Below are 20,383 nucleotides of genomic sequence, written 5' to 3'. Positions count from 1 at the left end.
TCCAAGGCCCATAGGGTTGTGGTCAAAACTAGTACACTATACAGAGAATATGGTGCCATTTGGGATGCAGGCTTGAGTTATGGCAGAAGGTGGTGGTGGATACATTCAGTCTCAGTGGTCATACTACCTTTGTTGATGGAAGTCTTTAGGACATTATTTATGAGTCTGTATATTGAATATAAAGACGCTGTGCAGCACAAAGTGTGAATGGAACTAATGGGGATGTGGAAACAGGAGAGGGTGGCAGAGAGAGTTTGACAAAGAGATTGTTAGCAATAGAAAAACTGATAGAATCAGAGGGTGAGCAGACATTGAGTAGACAGTGAAAGAAAGACAGTAAAATAGAGACTGCGAAGGAGAAATAGACAAAAAGTGAAAGGTCAAAAGAGAAAGAGCTCAATAACAGCAATGGAGAACTGACTTCTGAAAACAAGCACTGGTCTCATTCAGCACTTGTACTGACAGGAAGAGACAGACAGACAGACAGACAGACAGACAGACAGACAGACAGACAGACAGACAGACAGACAGACAGACAGACAGACAGACAGACAGACAGACAGACAGACGGACGGACGGACAGACGGATAGATGGATGGATGGGATAGATAGATACCCAGACTAACCCTACACAACACAACATTTACATTTACATTTTAGTCATTTAGCAGACGCTCTTAACCAGAGCGACTTACAGGAGCAATTAGGGTTAAGTGCCTTGCTCAAGGGCACATTAACGTCATTTAGCAGACGCTCTTAGCCAGAGCGACTCGCAAATTGGTGCGTTCACCCTATAGCCAGTGGGATAACCACTTTACAATTTGGGGGGGGGGGGGGGGGGGGGGGTTAGAAGGAATACTTTATCCTATCCCAGGTATTCCTTAAAGAGGTGGGGTTTCAAATGTCTCCGGAAGGTGGTGAGTGACTCCGCTGTCCTGGCGTCGTGAGGGAGCTTGTTCCACCATTGGGGTGCCAGAGCAGCGAACAGTTTTGACTGGGCTGAGCGGGAGCTGTGCTTCCGCAGAGGAAGGGGAGCCAGCAGGCCAGAGGTGGATGAACGCAATGTCCTCGTTTGGGTGTAGGGACTGATCAGAGCCTGAAGGTACAGAGGTGCCGTTCCCCTCACTGCTCCATAGGCAAGCACCATGGTCTTGTAGCGGATGCGAGCTTCAACTGGAAGCCAGTGGAGTGTGCGGAGGAGGGGGGTGACGTGAGAGAACTTGGGAAGGTTGAACACCAGACGGGCTGCGGCATTCTGGATGAGTTGTAGGGGTTTAATGGCACAGGCAGGGAGCCCAGCCAACAGCGAGTTGCAGTAGTCCAGACGGGAGATGACAAGTGCCTGGACCAGGACCTGCGCCGCTTCCTGTGTAAGGCAGGGTCGCACTCTCCGAATGTTGTAGAGCATGAACCTGCAGGAGCGGGTCACCGCCTTGATGTTGGCGGAGAACGACAGTGGTGGAAAAAGTACCCAATTGTCATACTTGAGTAAAAGTGAAGATACCTTAAAAGAAAATGACTCAACTAAAAGTGAAAGTCACCCAGTAAAATACTACTTGAGTAAAAGTCTAAAAGTATTTGGTTTTAAATATACTTAAGTATCAAAAGTAAACGTAATCGCTAAAATATACTGAAGTATCAAAAGTAAAAGTAAAAGTATAAATCATTTCAAATTCCTTATATTAAGCAAACCAGACGGCACAATTATTATTATTTTTTTATTTACGGATAGCCAGGGGCACACTTTAACACTCAGACATAATTTACAAACAAAGCATTTGTGTTTAGTGAGTCAGCCAGATCAGAGGCAGTAGGGATAACCAGGGATGTTCTCTTGAAAAGTGTGTGAATTGGAACATTTTTCTGTCCTGCTAAGCATTCAAAATGTAACGAGTACTTTTGGGTGTCAGGGAAAATGTATGGAGTAAAAAGTACATTATTTTCTTTAGGAATGTAGTGGAGTAAAAGTAAAAGTTGTCAAAAATATAAATAGTAAAGTATAGTACAGATACCCCAAAAAACTACTTAAGTAGTACTTTAAAGTATTTTTACTTAAGTACTTTACACCACTGAAGATACCTTAATAGAAAATGACTCAAGTAAAAGTGAAAGTCACCCAGTAAAATCCTACTTGAGTAAAAGTCTAAAAGTATTTGGTTTTAAAGATACTTAAGTATCAAAAGTAAACGTAATTGCTCAAATATACTTAAGTGTCACGAATTCCGCCGAGACTGCTCCTCCTCCTTGTTCGGGCAGGCTTCGCCGTTCGTCGTCCCCGGAGTACTAGCTGCTACCGCTTGATGTTCTCTATGTTTGTTTGGTTTTGTCTTGTTGGTGCACCTGTTTCGTATTATGTATTGATTATGTCACCTATAAGTTTCCTTTGGTTTTGTTTGCAGTTGTGTGTTGTTGTCCGCTGTCCGCTGGTGAATGTTATTTGTTTCCTAGTTGTTAGTGTTTTACGCACTGTTTGCGTAATCGCTCGCCTCCTGTGTTTTGAGGCCCGTTATTTTGTATTTGTCTTTGTGACAATTAAAGTCGTTTTCGACTAAGCTTCTGTGTCCTGCGCCTGACTCCAACACCGCATCCACATCAGCTTCTGACATTAAGTATCAAAAAGTAAAAGTAAAGGTATAAATCATTTAAAATTCCTTCTATTAAGAAAACCAGACAGCACCATTTTCTTGTTTTTTAAATGTACGGATAGCTAGGGGCACACTCCAACACTACAAATGAAGTATGTGTTTTGTGAGTCCACCAGATCAGAGGCAGTAGGGTTGACCAGGGATGTTCTCTTGATAAGTGTGTGAATTAGACCATTTTTGAGTACTTTTGGGTGTAATGGAAAATGTATGGAGTAAAAAGTACATAATTTTCTTTAGGAATGTAGTGAAGTAAAAGTAGTCAAAAATATAAACAGTAAAGTACAGATACCCCAAAAAAACGACTTAAGTAGTACTTTCAAGTATTTTTACTTAAGTACTTTACACCACTGACAACCACCCCCAGGTCTGACAGTGACACCCTCCACCTCATTCAGAATAATATATAGTATTACAGCCTGCCCTGGAGACTGGCTTGAAGGCTGGAAAGGGATGAAATAAGGAGTAAATGTGCACATGCACGCACACAGACCCCACCCTCACCCCCACCTTCCTCTCTACATTATGTGCAAGGATGTTCAAAGGTTTACAGGCATATTATTGTGGCCGTCTTTTTCCAGCAGACGGCCCAGAGCAGTAGCCAGTAAAAACAGTTAGTGGACTGAGCAGCCAGTTGACCCCTGACCCTGGCTCAAAGGGAATATGGAACATCCAGAGCAGTGAGTCAGAGCAGTGCTGCTCTGGGGTTTAGGCTTTGTTGTCTAAGAGAGACAGCTTCCCTCTCTCTCACTCTCTCCCACCCCCCATCTCTCTCCTCTCCCTCACCCATCTCTCTCCTCTCCCTCACCCATCTCTCTCCTCTCCCTCACCCATCTCTCTCCTCTCCCTCACCCATCTCTCTCCTCTCCCTCACCCATCTCTCTCCTCTCCCTCACCCATCTCTCTCCTCTCCCTCACCCATCTCTCTCCTCTCCCTCACCCATCTCTCTCCTCTCCCTCACCCATCTCTCTCTCGCTCCCTTTCTCTCTCAACTCTCTCAGCATCTTTTTCCCAAGTGTCAGTCCAGTCCAACAGACACAGGCCAGTCTGACAGGGCTAGCTGCTCTCCTGTTACTGACACAAACATGTCCAAACAAGATTAGGACTGAGGCATTTAAATAGACAGAGGTCCTGCAAAACTAAAGTGTCACATTTCAACAGGCTAAACTGAACTAACATTCGGCTCATGTTTAGGAAAGTTGGTGATGTATCATGTTATTGAATGTGATCTGCACAATCACTTCAAGCCCAGCTAATATCTACCCCTTGGAGATAAGAAAAAAGTGGATTAAATTGAATTGAGCTCTGCCTTGTTAGACCATAATAGTACAAGGAAAATTTGACTTTATCTATAGAGTAAACCCTATGGTGTAGGTAGGGCTATCCTTTTTGGAGTTGGGTAATAAAACCCATTGCAAGCAGGCACAACTGTAACTGGTTACTTGCCAGATGGATAAGGCTAACATTATCAATGAATCATCTGTAGTAAACTAGACGTTTACAAGATATGTCTGCATCCCATTTCATAGTAACTGGTCTCTCTTGACATATTGAGCTATCCACCCACAGACATTGCGCCTTGAAATGCAAACAGCAAACTGTGGGTTATATATGTTTATTATAATGTATCTGTTGAATTTAATTGAATGTGTTTGCCATCTGTCTCGGTTTGTCTGTTTGTTTATGGTATTCTTGTTTATGTGTATGCCTGTGTTTGTATTGCAGGCATGTGTGTATAGACATGCCTGTGTGCACTGAGTGTACAAAACAATATGAATACCTGCTCTTTCCATGACATACACTGACCAGGTGACAGCTATGATCCCTTATTGATGTCACCTGTTAAGTCCACTTCAATCAGTGTAGATGAAGGGGAGGAAACAGGTTAAAGAATGATTTTTAAGCCTTGAGACAATTGAGACATGGATTGTGTATGTGTGCCATTCACAGGGTGACTGGGCAAGACAAGAGATTTAAGTGCATTTGAACGGGGTATGGTAGTAGGTGCCAGGCGCACTGGTTTGAGTGTCAACAGTTTCCTGTGTGTATCAAGAATGGTCCACCACCCAAAGGACAGCCAACTTGACACAACTGTGGGAAGCATTGGAGTCAACATGGGCCAGCATCCCTGTGGAACGCTTTCGACACCTTGTAGCGTCCATGCCCCAATGAATTGAGGCTGTTCTGAGGGCAAAAGTGGGGGGTGCAACTCAATATTAGGAAGGTGCTTGTGTGTGTGTGTGTGTGTGTGTGTGTGTGTGTGTGTGTGTGTGTGTCCATGAGGACAAAGGCTATTTTAGGTTTAGGGGTTAGGGTTAGGAGTTAGGTTTAGCGTTACGGGTTAGGGTTAAGGTTATGGTAAGGGTTAGGGAAAATATGATTTTGAATGGAAATAAAATGTTACGTCCCCACGAGGATAGAAGAACATAACGTGTGTGTGTGTGTACATGTATGCATACCTGCGTGTGTGTATCTACATGTGTATGTGTATGCTAATATGTTTGTATATGCAGGCAATACCCTTCAAGGGTGTAAAATGCCTGTATAAATCCCACCAGGCCCCAGAAAGGAACACTAAATGCTGGAACTAGACTGTGTCATCCATGTGATATGAACCATAGGCCTGACTTGGACTGCCCTCACACTCAGAGACATTAGCATTCAACTAGTGAAGCACACTCCAGTGGGGATAGATAGTAGGAATGTCTTGGGCAGCACAGTGCACTTCTGCAGGAGCAAAGTTTAGCTGAAAGACAACTTGTGGGGAAGGAATCCCTATCTCTTGAATTCTTCCCAGGGGAGAGTCTTGAGGCAGTTATTGGCTGTGTCTCAATACTTGTAAACAGCTTCTTACTGCATTCTCACCAAGGAAGAGTCAGTCAGCATAGCAGAGACTTAGGACGTGTTTCAATATTTGTAATCAGTTTACTCACCCTCAATTTACAGTAAGTATCTCCTTCAAGTCATTCATAAGTGAAAGATTGGATTTCACTTTCCTTTCCATATCACTTTACCTGTTATGTTATTTCAGTTGGTGATTATGAAGATACGGGGAGAGGAGTGGAGGAAAGGAAGCCATTCCAGACTATTGACAGGCAGTCTCTTATTTAGAGTAAATGCCTTTCAACTCAGACTATGAAGTCAGCCTCAGATCCCATAGTGCATCGTGACAATATCCAGTAAGTACAGATTCTATACATTGTCCACTGCCTTGTAACTCTATGTAGTTTCAGCATCCCTATCCATTCCTGTTCTGTTTGTCTATTCAGCCCTATAAACTGTCACTTTGTTAACCAGGTGCTTAGACTGTGTGTATGTTAAGTCAAGCCTGGGTTCATAGTTCACTAAGGCAGTTCCTAAAAGTGTGACTCAGTTGTTTTTTATGAAGAGCTGAGAGAGAGGTGTGTAGAGTTGACTGGCACTCACACTCCCTCTTTCACTTCCTCTGTTCCACTTTTAACACACTCCTTCCCTCTCTTAAAGACCATATCTATTCAATAGAGCATGGAGACTGACTTTATTTCATGCTCTCTCTCTCCCCTCCTCTCAGTTAACATACACTCTCTCTCCTTTCCTCCAAAGACCACTTCATCCATCAGTCACACTACAGAGTCCAGTCACTTCATTCAGCTGCCATGTTGTTCTCCCTGGCACAGCATGGACACAGTATGTGTTCCAGAGTAAAACAAGTTGCCAAGGTCTGTTCTGATTGGAAAAACATGGTCACCTGCTTTCCCACACATCGCACCTGGCATCGCATCACTGAAACCAGACCCAACAACAAACCCTTGCCAACAGCCTTGCTTCAAGACCAGAGTCAAGATTTTTTGTGTGTACTTTGACAAAATCCCTCAACACTAAATTACTCATGTTGCGTCTCACTCTTTTAGGAGGGGTTATGATGATGGAGGTAGACTGTGAATGTGATAACACGACTTGAAACAAACGGTTCTGCTTTAGCCAACTTGTCTTGCCAAGGCAATGTATTATTGAATTAAGAAACAATCCCAGGTTCACTAAATGAAATTACTTCCAGGGTTTCAACACCATGGTCTTCTTTTGTGCAGCATCTGACCTTTTCCCCATGACATCACATGTTCCATCCAGTCAACACAAGTCATCACATGTTCCATTCAGTCAACACAAGTCATCACATGTTCCATCTAGTCAACACAAGTCATCACGTTCCATTCAGTCAACACATGTTCCATCTAGTCAACACAAGTCATCACGTTCCATCCAGTCAACACAAGTCATCACATGTTCCATCCAGTCAACACAAGTCATCACATGTTCCATCCAGTCAACACAAGTCATCACATGTTCCATCCAGCACCATCATATTGTATGTTAATGGTTACATTTGACTTGACAGTGTCTATGGCTGCTGTGACTGAGTATAAAGTGGAAGCAGGAGACAGAATAATAATATTCACCTGTAGAAGGTCATCACTCAGTACCTCAGTCTTCTCAGCTCTGTGGAGGGAAACACATAAGAGGTCAAAGGTCAGATAGGCAGACATAATAGGGCTTATTCATTACAGAGAGTTCCAATAGAAGTGTAGTGTGTAGAATTGTCTCCCGAGTGGCGCAGTGGTCTAAGGCACTGCATCGCAGTGCTAGCTGTGCCACTAGAGATCCTGGTTCGAATCCAGGCTCTGTTGTAGCCGGCCGCGACCGGGAGACCCATGGGGCGGCGCGCAATTGGCCCAGCGTCTTCCAGGGTAGGGGAGGGAATGGCCGGCAGGGATGTAGCTCAGTTGATAGAGCATGGCGTTTGCAACGCCAGGGTTGTGGGTTCGATTCCCACAGGGGGTATGAACAAATAAATAATGTATGCATTAACTGTAAGTCGCTCTGGATAAGAGCGTCTGCTAAATGACTAAAATGTAAATGTAAAATGTAGAACAGAAACGCTAGCCTGGTTAAACCAGACTGAACTGTGCGCTCACCAGAAACAATGGTAAGTGCAGCGTTCAGTCTGGTTCAACCAGGCTACAGAAACGCTTCTCTGTTGTAAAGAATAGAGAATGGTGTCAGTTCTATACTTTGCATTTCTACCTGCACCATGGTGGTATTTAAGATATCATATGGTATGGAAAGCCCAACTGTAGTGCAGGGCCTGTGTCAGAGTTGTGCCAGATCACACTCTCTCATAGTTTAAGACTTCTCTACTGATTTACACCAATGCAATTCCAGGACTGACTGAAAGAGTTAATGTGAGCTATAGTGGTGCTGTAAGCCTGCAACTCCACTGCACTTCATTTCAACTTAGTAAGAGTAAAGTTGCAGTGAAAAGAGAATGAACAGAGATTGGCAGAGTAAAGAGTATCTCTCTACTTCTCCATCTCTGAGCAAATACTATGACAGGTAATGAAGACTAACCTGTCTTACTGATTAGGGGCAAGTCATAGGTAACGTCATAGCTAACGTTGCAATTTATTTCTCTCCACAACGCAGCCGGTAGCCCTATAGCAACAAAATAGATTCTGCTATACTATGAGTGGTCTGCACAACAAACATCACAAGTAGACCTAACTCACTCACACACACTGACACTCCACACCTCTGCCTGTGGCTGTTTCCAGGGAGAGGGTCTGTTAGATCCTCCCCCTGTTAGAACACACACTTCCTGTTCCCTGAATTCCAGCCTTTGTTATGGCAACAGCAGGAGGTGAGAGGTCTGTTGATGTCTCAAACATGTAATACCCACTAGTCAGCTTGTATGTTGGAGGAGAGAGAGGAGTAGAGTGGAGAGAGTTTACTGACATCATCCCAAAACCAAAATGCACTATCCCATACACCTGTGGTTTCAAAGGTTTTCTTGGCACTGTGACAGACTTAAAGCCATTCAAATGTTCTTGAGACCCACCCAATAAGCAAAAACTGTTGACATTTTAGTCATTTTAGCAGACACTCTTATCCAGAGCGACTTACAGTTAGTGAGTGCATACATTTTTCATACTGGCCCCCCGTGGGAATCGAACCCACAACCCTGGCGTTGCAAACGCCATGCTCTACCAACTGAGCTACACAGGGCCTGTTTCTCGACGCAATCTAACATTCAGCCACAACGAATCAGGTACAAGTGAAACCCATATTGATCTTCCTGATCCACCTTTTGGGAAACACAGCCTACCAATCTTAACACCATCATTCACTGTGGAAAAGAAGAACAGCCAATATTCTCCATAGACCTACCCTACATCTGTAATAACACAACTCTCTCTCCCCTTTAATCGAGTGGAGTGGTGGTCCCAGCAGTATATTTTCCCAGCACTTAACAAAAGCCAGACTTAAAGTGTGCTGGGAAGTGAAATGATCATTAGCTCACCATTTAGAGGGTTCTGATAGCTAAGTGATAATTAGCTCACCATTTACAGGGTTCTGATTGTGAAGTGATTCATTAGCTCACCATTTAGAGGGTGCTGATAGTGAAGTCATCATTAGCTCACCATTTAGAGGTTTCTGATAGTGAAGTGATCATTAGCTCACCATTTAGAGGTTTCTGATAGTGAAGTGATCATTAGCTCACCATTTAGAGAGTTCTGATAGTGAAGTGATCATTAGCTCACCATTTAGAGGTTTCTGATAGTGAAGTGATCATTAGCTTACCATTTAGAGGGTTCTGATAGTGAAGTGATCATTATCTCACCATTTAGAGGGTTCTGATAGTGAAGTGATCATTAGCTCACCATTTAGAGGTTTCTGATAGTGAAGTGATCATTAGCTCACCATTTAGAGGTTTCTGATAGTGAAGTGATCATTAGCTCACCATTTAGAGGGTTCTGACAGTGAAGTGATCATTAGCTCACCATTTAGAGGGTTCTGATACTGCTGAGCCAGCAGGATTGCTATAGAGACTTAGGTCATCCCCACTCACACGTGTGAACGTACAGGCACAAACACACCATCTTCCCCAGAGGGTGCTCTCTTACTGGAGTCTGGGCCAACAACATACAGTAATGCTCATTGGGATCAATTAACCCCCTCACACACACAACAGCTGTTACCTAATACTGCTATAACCCACTGAAATAATACCTTACTAAACCCTATACTGCACATTGCTGTACCTAGACCCTGCTTTACTGTAAATGGTACCACTGGTATACAGTACACCATATATAAACTGTGTCTATGATCTATCCCATTGAAAGTAGCAGAATTGTATAAAAGGGATAGTTCAGCGAGTCTACGTATTTACATATTTGCTCCCTTACCTTGAAAGCAGTCTATGGACAAGGAGGGACTAAAATCCACACTTTGGTTTTGTTAAATCGCTGCTGTCCCTTTAATTGGTGAAGTACATTTATAATCTACCAGAGAGACTTGGTATGGATATATTTTAATCCGTATAGGCCACATAAATCAAGCCCTGATATCATCTAGGCCAGACCAATGGCAGCCCAAACCAGAATATCCACACAGACCATGCAGTTGTCACGGATTCTGCCGAGGCTGCCCCTCCTCCTTGCTCGGGCAGGCTGCGGCGTTCGTCGTCACCGGAATACTAGCTGCTGCCGATCTATGTTATATGTGTCTATGTTGCACCTGTTGTCTATGTCACACACCTGTTTCCCATTTGTGTAATCACGCCTACCCTATTTAACCCAGGTGCTCCCAATGTGTCTTGTGCGTGGTTGTTTTTCGTTTTCGTGTGTCGTTTGGTGAGCGGGTTAGTTCCTTCCTGCGTGAAGGTATTGCTGTGTTGTTTTCTTTACTCAAGTTCAGTAAAGTGCGTTTCCTCGAGTTCTGTGTCCTGCGCCTGACTTCGATCCACCGCATTACACTGACACTCGTTACAGAACCACGCACCATCTATGGAGTCAGCAGGTACAGCTCGTCAGTCCGAATCTATGGAGGAACGTTTTCAACAACAGGAGAGTGTCATCCAGGCGCTCGGCACCGCCATGGAGAGGGTGATGAACACGATGGACCGTTGGGAGAGAGGTGGCCTTCCCACACCACCTCCAACCACTCTACCACCCATACCACAGTCCACCCCTTCTCCACCTGGGCCCAGTGGGATTTGGCACTCGCTCCCGAGGGCATATGACGGTACACCAGCCGGGTGTCAGGGTTTCCTGCTCCAGGTAGAGCTCTACCTGGCAACCATCCACCCGGCGCCCCCGGGATACGAGAGCGTGTCCACCCTCATCTCCTGTCTGTCGGGGAAGGCGCTCGAGTGGGCCAACGCCGAGTGGGGAGGAATTGACGCTGCATCGGTCCGCTACGAGGAGTTCACCCGCCGCTTCCGGGCGGTATTCGATCATCCACCAGAGGGGAGAGCGGCGGGCGAGCGTCTGTTCCACCTACGACAGGAGAGGAGGAGCGCCCAGGATTTTGCGCTGGAGTTCAGGACATTGGCAGCCAGCGCCGGATGGAATGAGAGGGCCCTGATCGACCACTATCGGTGCAGCCTAAGGGAGGACGTTCGGCGGGAACTGGCCTGCAGGGATACCAATCTCAATCTGGACCAACTGGTGGAGATGTCCATCAGGCTGGATAACCTGTTGGAGACCCGCGGACGTTCTGATCAGGGCTCATTCATTCCATCCCCCAGCACCTCCGACTCTACCCCCATGGAGCTCGGAGGTGCTGCACTTAGGGAGACCAGGAGAGGGGCCGTCCCCTGCACCAACTGTGGCTGCAGAGGACACACTGCGGTTCGGTGCTGGGGAGGGTTCCCAGGGAGTCGAGGCAGTAAGCAGAGCACTGGTCGACCATCTCAGGTGAGTAGGCACCCGACTCACCCAGAGCTCCCTGTTGGTTAGTTGTTTATAGAGGTTGTGTTTCCGGAGTTTTCTCCTCATTCCCAGCATAATGCGCTAGTAGATTCAGGCGCAGCTGGGAATTTTATTGATCGTCAATATTCTCTTAGGTTAGGGATTCCTACTGTTCGTGTTGATGTGACTTTTCCTGTCCACGCATTAGATAGTCGCCCGCTAGGGTCAGGTCTAATCAGGGAGGTTACCGCACCACTCTCTATGAGGACGCAGGGGGGTTATGAGGAGAGGATTAGTCTCTATCTGATTGATTCTCCTGCGTATCCTGTGGTGTTGGGACTTCCCTGGTTAACCACTCATGATCCCACTATTTCCTGGCAACAGAGGGCTCTCAAGGGATGGTCCAGTCAGTGCTCGGGGAGGTGTGTAGGGGTTTCCTTGGGGGCTACTACGGTGGAGAGTCCAAACCAGGTCTCCACAGTGCACATTCCTTCTGAGTATGCCGATTTGGCTCTCGCCTTCAGTAAGAAGAGGGCGACTAAATTACCACCCCATCGTCCAGGGGATTGTGCGATAAATCTCCAGGTAGGCGCTGCACTTCCCCGGAGTCACGTGTATCCTCTGTCACAGGCGGAGAAGGCGGCTATGGAAACATATGTCTCCGAATCGCTGAGACAGGGATACATTCGGCCTTCCACTTCACCTGATTCCTCAAGTTTCTTTTTCGTGAAGAAGAAGGATGGTGGGTTACGCCCGTGCATTGATTACCGTGGGCTTAATCAGATCGCTGTCAAGTACAGCTATCCCTTACCTCTGATAGCATGTATGACGGAATCACTGCACGGAGCCCGCTTCTTCACGAAATTGGATCTCAGGAGCGCGTACAATCTGGTGCGTATTCGGGAGGGAGATGAGTGGAAGACGGCTTTCAGCACTACCTCAGGACACTATGAGTACCTCGTCATGCCATACGGGTTGATGAATGCTCCATCAGTCTTCCAAGCCTTCGTCGATGAGATTTTCAGGGATCTGCACGGACAGGGTGTAATGGTGTATATTGATGACATCCTCATATACTCCGCTACACGGGCCGAGCATGTGTCCCTGGTGCGTAAGGTACTTGGACGACTGTTGAAGTATGACCTGTATGCCAAGGCGGAGAAATGCTTGTTCTTTCAGGAGTCCATCTCCTTCCTAGGGTACCACATGTCCGCGTCTGGGGTGAAAATGAAGAGTGACCGCATTTCGGCCGTGCGTAATTGGCCGACACCAACCACGGTGAAGGAGGTGCAGCAATTTTTGGGATTTGCCAATTACTACCGGAGGTTTATCCGGGGCTTTGGTCAGGTAGCGGCTCCCATTACCTCATTGCTGAAGGGGGGACCGGTGCGTTTGCGGTGGTCAGCTGAGGCGGACAGGGCTTTCAATCGTCTGAAGAGCCTGTTTACCTCGGCTCCAGTGCTGGCTCATCCGGATCCCTCCTTGGCCTTCACGGTTGAGGTGGACGCGTCGGAGGCTGGGATAGGTGCTGTACTTTCCCAGCGCTCGGGCACACCACCCAAGCTCCGCCCCTGTGCGTTCTTTTCTAAGAAACTCAGTCCGGCGGAGCGCAACTATGATGTGGGGGACCGAGAGCTGTTGGCCGTGGTCCAAGCCCTGAAAACGTGGAGACATTGTCTTGAGGGGGCTAACCAACCTTTTCTCATTTTGACTGACCACCGCAATCTGGAGTACATCTGGGCGGCGAAGAGATTAAACCCTCGCCAGGCAAGGTGGTCAATGTTTCTCACCCGTTTTTGTTTCACCCTTTCGTACAGGCCAGGCTCCCAGAATGCTAAGGCAGATGCTCTGTCCCGACTGTATGACACAGAGGAGAGTTCCGTGGAGCCCACTCCCATACTTCCGGCGTCGTGTCTGGTGGCACCGGTGGTGTGGGAAGTGGACGCGGACATCGAGCGGCCGATGCGTAACGAACCCACTCCTCCCCAGTGTCCAGAGGGTTGTGTGTACGTTCCGCTGGAGGTCCGCGATCGGTTGATCTATTGGGCTCACACGTCACCCTCCTCTGGTCATCCTGGTATCGGTCGGACAGTGCATTGTCTTAGTGGGAAGTACTGGTGGCCCACCTTAGCTAAGGATGTGAGGGTTTATGTTTCTTCCTGCTCGGTGTGCGCCCAGTGTAAGGCTCCTAGACACCTGCCCAGAGGGAAATTGCAACCCCTACCCATTCCACAATGACCGTGGTCCCACCTATCGGTGGATTTCGTGACGGATCTTCCTCCCTCACAAGGGAATACCACGATCCTGGTCATTGTGGATCGGTTTTCTAAGTCCTGCTGCCTCATTCCTCTGCCCGGTCTCCCTACGGCCCTACAGACTGCTGAGGCCCTATTTACACACGTCTTCTGGCACTATGGGATACCTGAGTATATATTGTCTGATCGGGGTTCCCAGTTCACCTCGAGGGTTTGGAGGGCGTTCATGGAACGTCTGGGAGTCTCGGTCAGCCTTACCTCAGGGTTTCACCCCCAAAGTAACGGGCAGGTGGAGAGAGTCAACCAGGAGGTGGGTAGGTTTCTGAGGTCGTATTGCCAGGACCGGCGGGGGGAGTGGTCGGCGTTCCTCCCCTGGGCAGAGATAGCCCAAAACTCACTCTGCCACTCCTCCACTAACCTTACTCCATTCCAGTGTGTATTAGGTTATCAGCCGGTTCTGGCACCATGGCATCAGAGCCAGATCGAGGCACCTGCGGTGGATGAATGGTTTCGGCGCTCGCAGGAGACCTGGAACGTTACCCATGTATGCCTGCAGCGGGCCATCGGGTGGCAGAAGGCGAGCGCCGACCCCCACCGCAGTGAGGCTCCGGTGTATGCACCGGGGGACCGGGTCTGGCTCTCGACCCGAAACCTGCCCCTTCGCCTGCCCTGCCGGAAGCTGGGTCGGCGGTTTGTGGGGCCTTTCAAAGTCCTGAGGAGATTGAACGAGGTATGTTCTAGGTTACAGCTTCCTCCTGAGTATCGTATTAACCCCTCGTTCCATGTGTCTCTCCTCAGGCCGGTGGTAGCTGGTCCACTCCAGGAGTCTGAGATACGGGAGGTCCCTCCGCCACCACTGGACATCGAGGGGGCACCGGCGTACTCGGTCCGTTCCATCTTAGATACGAGGCGTCAGGTGGGAGGCCTGCAGTATCTCGTGGAGTGGGAGGGGTATGGTCCGGAGGAGCGGTGCTGGGTCCCTAGGAGGGACATCCTCGATCCCTCCATGTTGAGGGATTTCCACCGTAGTCATCCGACTTGCCTCGCGCCGCGTCCTCCTGGCCATCCCCGAGGCCGGTGTCGACGCACGGCTGGAGCCGCGCGTCAGGAGGGGGGGTACTGTCACGGATTCTGCCGAGGCTGCCCTCCTCCTTGTCGGGCAGGCTGCGGCGTTCGTCGTCACCGGAATACTAGCTGCTGCCGATCTATGTTATATGTGTCTATGTTGCACCTGTTGTCTATGTCACACACCTGTTTCCCATTTGTGTAATCACGCCTACCCTATTTAACCCAGGTGCTCCCAATGTGTCTTGTGTGTGGTTGTTTTTCGTTTTGTGTGTCGTTTGGTGAGCGGGTTAGTTCCTTCCTGCGTGAAGGTATTGCTGTGTTGTTTTCTTTAAAGTAAAGTACGTTTCCTCGAGTTCTGTGTCCTGCGCCTGACTTCGATCCACCGCATTACACTGACACTCGTTACAGCAGTAAAGTATCTCGTTAAAGAGAAGAGATGGTTGTTGGTTGGCCTGGGGAGGTAGGAGGCTAAGAGCTGAGCAAAAATCTATAATGAATTAGCATTGATTTGAGCTGGAATAGCTGCATTAGGCTAGCAGGCATTATTCTAAGAATAGGCATCTTGACTCCAATGCTACAGTCAGGACCCTGGGAGAAGAGAGAGTATAACACAGAATAAGAAATGAAACATATGTAGGAAGATGATCAGACCAATCTACTCATCAGAGTCACAACACAACCCTATACATCCACTTCTCAGGTCATTCATGTCAGCTTACCATCTTAATATGTCTACATATTTGGTGATGCAGTACTGTCTCTCAAAGCTGCTATGTCCTCAGAGCTAATCCAAAGCAACAGTGTTATTATTGCAGTGTACTACACATACTTTAAGCATGGTAACAGAAATTAAGATATGGGGGAAAGGAATTCAAAACAGACTGACCATATTAGCCAGCAACATACTGCTGCAGGAAATAACCACTATGCTAATCTGTAACCCAAATAGCTCAAGACATACACAGATAAATATAAACAGACGTGTACTCAAATATACACACACACACACGAGTACACACGCCCCTCTTCCACACACACACAAATATATATTAAATATAAACACATACCAAAGTGTACACAAATACACACACAAAACCACACACGTAGGCTACTCACAAGCATACACAACACACATACACCCCTCCTCCACACACACACACACACACACACACACACACACACACTGTGATCTCTCATTGACTCAGGTCTGCAGATTACATTACAGTCTTTGATTTACTGTATCACAGACATGATGAGTATTCCAGCAGTCTTTCACCAGACCACAGGTACACTTAGGGAGGCATTCTACAGCTTTACCACTCTGGTGAAATAGAAAGACCCTAATTCATTCACTGGAAATGACAGTGGAACACTTTAAAAGTCTTTGTTGAGTGTTATGTGAACATATCTATAGTTAAACTAATTAAATGAATACTGGTATACTGGTACATAAAGGTGAGGGAAACACCTTTTAGAGATAATGTATTTTTCTGCTACAGCATGGGTAGGCAACTAGATTCAGCCACGGGCCGATTTTTTAAACAATCATTTAATACCTTGAATTACATTACATACGTCTTTTAGGAACATATTTCCTAATTTAAACACATTTTAAGCTGAATTCCTTTTTTGACCCAAAACTAAAATTAAATTAAATGAATCACTCGCAGGCCGGTTTTGGCCCGCGAGCCGTCTGTTGCCGACCCGTGCTACAGCAATGGACTATGGGAATGTTTAGTTTTAAACCAATCCACCAACACCCCCCCCCAGTCTGGCCTCTCAATAAACACCTGTAGCCTAGTAGTACCATACCTGTACTGTATGAGTATGACTAGCTTTATAACTACAGTACCAAAATAGAACATAATGACTAGCTTTATAACTACAGTACCAAATTGGAACATAATGACTAGCTTTATAACTACAGTACCAGAATAGAACAGAATGACTAGCTTTACAACTACAGTACCAAAATAGAACAGAATGACTAGCTTTATAACTACAGTACCAAAATAGAACAGAATGACTAGCTTTACAACTACAGTACCAAATTAGAACATAATGACTAGCTTTACAACTACAGTACCAGAATAGAACAGAATGACTAGCTTTATAACTACAGTACCAGAATAGAACAGAATGACTAGCTTTATAACTACAGTACCAGAATAGAACAGAATGACTAGCTTTATAACTACAGTACCAGAATAGAACAGAATGACTAGCTTTACAACTACAGTACCAGAATATAACAGAATGACTAGCTTTATAACTACAGTACCAGAATAGAACAGAATGACTAGCTTTATAACTACAGTACCAGAATAGAACAGAATGACTAGCTTTATAACTATAGTACCAGAACAGAATGACTAGCTTTACAACTACAATACCAGAATAGAACAGAATGACTAGCTTTATAACTACAGTACCAGAACAGAACAGAATGACTAGCTTTAAAACTACAGTACCAGAACAGAATGACTAGCTTTATAACTACAGTACCAGAACAGAACAGAATGACTAGCTTTATAACTACAGTACCAGAACAGAACAGAATGAATAGCTTTATAACTACAGTACCAGAACAGAATGACTACCTTTATAACTACAGTACCAGAACAGAATGACTAGCTTTATAACTACAGTACCAGACCAGAACAGAATGACTAGCTTTATAACTACAGTACCAGAACAGAACAGAATGACTAGCTTTATAACTATAGTCCCAGAACAGAATGACTAGCTTTATAACTACAGTACCAAATTGGAACATAATGACTAGCTTTATAACTACAGTACCAGAATAGAACAGAATGACTAGCTTTACAACTACAGTACCAAAATAGAACAGAATGACTAGCTTTATAACTACAGTACCAAAATAGAACAGAATGACTAGCTTTACAACTACAGTACCAAATTAGAACATAATGACTAGCTTTACAACTACAGTACCAGAATAGAACAGAATGACTAGCTTTATAACTACAGTACCAGAATAGAACAGAATGACTAGCTTTATAACTACAGTACCAGAATAGAACAGAATGACTAGCTTTATAACTACAGTACCAGAATAGAACAGAATGACTAGCTTTACAACTACAGTACCAGAATATAACAGAATGACTAGCTTTATAACTACAGTACCAGAATAGAACAGAATGACTAGCTTTATAACTACAGTACCAGAATAGAACAGAATGACTAGCTTTATAACTATAGTACCAGAACAGAATGACTAGCTTTACAACTACAATACCAGAATAGAACAGAATGACTAGCTTTATAACTACAGTACCAGAACAGAACAGAATGACTAGCTTTAAAACTACAGTACCAGAACAGAATGACTAGCTTTATAACTACAGTACCAGAACAGAACAGAATGACTAGCTTTATAACTACAGTACCAGAACAGAACAGAATGAATAGCTTTATAACTACAGTACCAGAACAGAATGACTACCTTTATAACTACAGTACCAGAACAGAATGACTAGCTTTATAACTACAGTACCAGACCAGAACAGAATGACTAGCTTTATAACTACAGTACCAGAACAGAACAGAATGACTAGCTTTATAACTATAGTCCCAGAACAGAATGACTAGCTTTATAACTACAGTACCAGACCAGAATGACTAGCTTTATAACTATAGTAATAGAACAGAATGACTAGCTTTATAACTACAGTACCAGACGAGAACAGAATGACTAGCTTTATAACTACAGTACCAGAACAGAATGACTAGCTTTATAACTACAGTACCAGACCAGAACAGAATGACTAGCTTTATAACTACAGTACCAGACCAGAACAGAATGACTAGCTTTATAACTACAGTACCAGAACAGAACAAAATGACTAACTTTATAGCTACAGTACCAGAACAGAATGACTAGCTTTATAACTACAGTACCAGAACAGAACAGAATGACTAGCTTTATAACTACAGTACCAGAACAGAGCAGAATGACTAGCTTTATAACTATAGTACCAGACCAGAACAGAATGACTAGCTTTATAACTACAGTACCAGAACAGAATGACTAGCTTTATAACTACAGTACCAGACCAGAACAGAATGACTAGCTTTATAACTACAGTACCAGAACAGAATGACTAGCTTTATAACTACAGTACCAGAACAGAAAAAATTGACTAGCTTTATAACTACAGTACCAGAACAGAATGACTAGCTTTATAACTACAGTATCAGAACAGAATGACTAGCTTTATAACTATAGTACCAGAACAGAATGACTAGCTTTATAACTATAGTACCAGAACATAATGACTAGCTTTATAACTACAGTACCAGAACAGAATGACTAGCTTTATAAATACAGTACCAGAACAGAATGACTAGCTTTATAACTATAGTACCAGACCAGAACAGAATGACTAGCTTTATAACTACAGTACCAGAACAGAATGACTAGCTTTATAACTACAGTACCAGAACAGAATGACTAGCTTTATAACTACAGTACCAGACCAGAACAGAATGACTAGCTTTATAACTACAGTCCCAGACCAGAACAGAATGACTAGCTTTATAACTACAGTACCAGAACAGAATGACTAGCTTTATAACTACAGTACCAGAACAGAATGGCTAGCTTTATAACTGTAGTACCAGAACAGAACAGAATGACTAGCTTTATAACTATAGTACCAGAACAGAACAGAATGACCAGCTTTATAACTATAGTACCAGAACAGAATGACTAGCTTTATAACTACAGTACCAGAACAGTATGACTAGCTTTATAACTACAGTACCAGAACAGAATGACCAGCTTTATAACTATAGTACCAGAACAGAATGACTAGCTTTATAACTACAGTACCAGAACAGTATGACTAGCTTTATAACTACAGTACCAGAACAGAATGACTAGCTTTATAACTACAGTACCAGAACAGAATGACTAGCTTTATAACTACAGTACCAGACCAGAACAGAATGACTAGCTTTATAACTACAGTACCAGAACAGAATGACTAGCTTTATAACTACAGTACCAGACCAGAACAGAATGACTAGCTTTATAACTACAGTAACAGAACAGTATGACTAGCTTTATAACTACAGTACCAGAACAGAATGGCTAGCTTTATAACTACAGTACCAGACCAGAACAGAATGACTAGCTTTATAACTATAGTACCAGAACAGAACAGAATGACTAGCTTTATAACTACAGTACCAGAACAGAATGACTAGCTTTATAACTACAGTACCAGACCAGAACAGAATGACTAGCTTTATAACTATAGTACCAGAACAGAACAGAATGACTAGCTTTATAACTACAGTACCAGAACAGAACAGAATGACTAGCTTTATAACTACAGTACCAGAACAGAACAGAATGACTAGCTTTATAACTATAGTACCAGAACAGAACAGAATGACTAGCTTCATAACTATAGTACCAGAACAGAATGACTGGCTTTATAACTACAGTACCAGACCAGAACAGAATGACTAGCTTTATAACTACAGTACCAGACCAGAACAGAATGACTAGCTTTATAACTACAGTACCAGAACAGAACAGAATGACTAGCTTTATAACTACAGTACCAGAACAGAACAGAATGACTAGCTTTATAGCTACAGTACCAGAACAGAATGACTAGCTTCATAACTACAGTACCAGAACAGAACAGA

At 44.7% G+C, this 20,383-nt stretch overlaps 1 protein-coding gene across 1 annotated transcript in view; it reads right to left on the bottom strand.

The window, feature by feature from the left end:
* Window positions 1-20,383, bottom strand: part of LOC311104552 (rho GTPase-activating protein 17-like) — an 89,340-nt gene that overhangs the window by 24,937 nt on the left and 44,020 nt on the right. Inside the window, exon 2 of the mRNA XM_084146420.1 lies at window positions 7,080-7,119. Coding sequence (XP_084002546.1) covers window positions 7,080-7,119 — 40 coding nt within the window. The remainder of the gene's footprint in view (window positions 1-7,079; window positions 7,120-20,383) is intronic.

This window comes from Coregonus lavaretus, assembly GCF_964263955.1.
Source record: "Coregonus lavaretus genome assembly, chromosome: 28".
Lineage (NCBI taxonomy): Eukaryota > Metazoa > Chordata > Actinopteri > Salmoniformes > Salmonidae > Coregonus > Coregonus lavaretus.
Note: the sequence above shows the minus strand (reverse complement) of the source record. Positions and strands in the feature narration are given on the sequence as shown.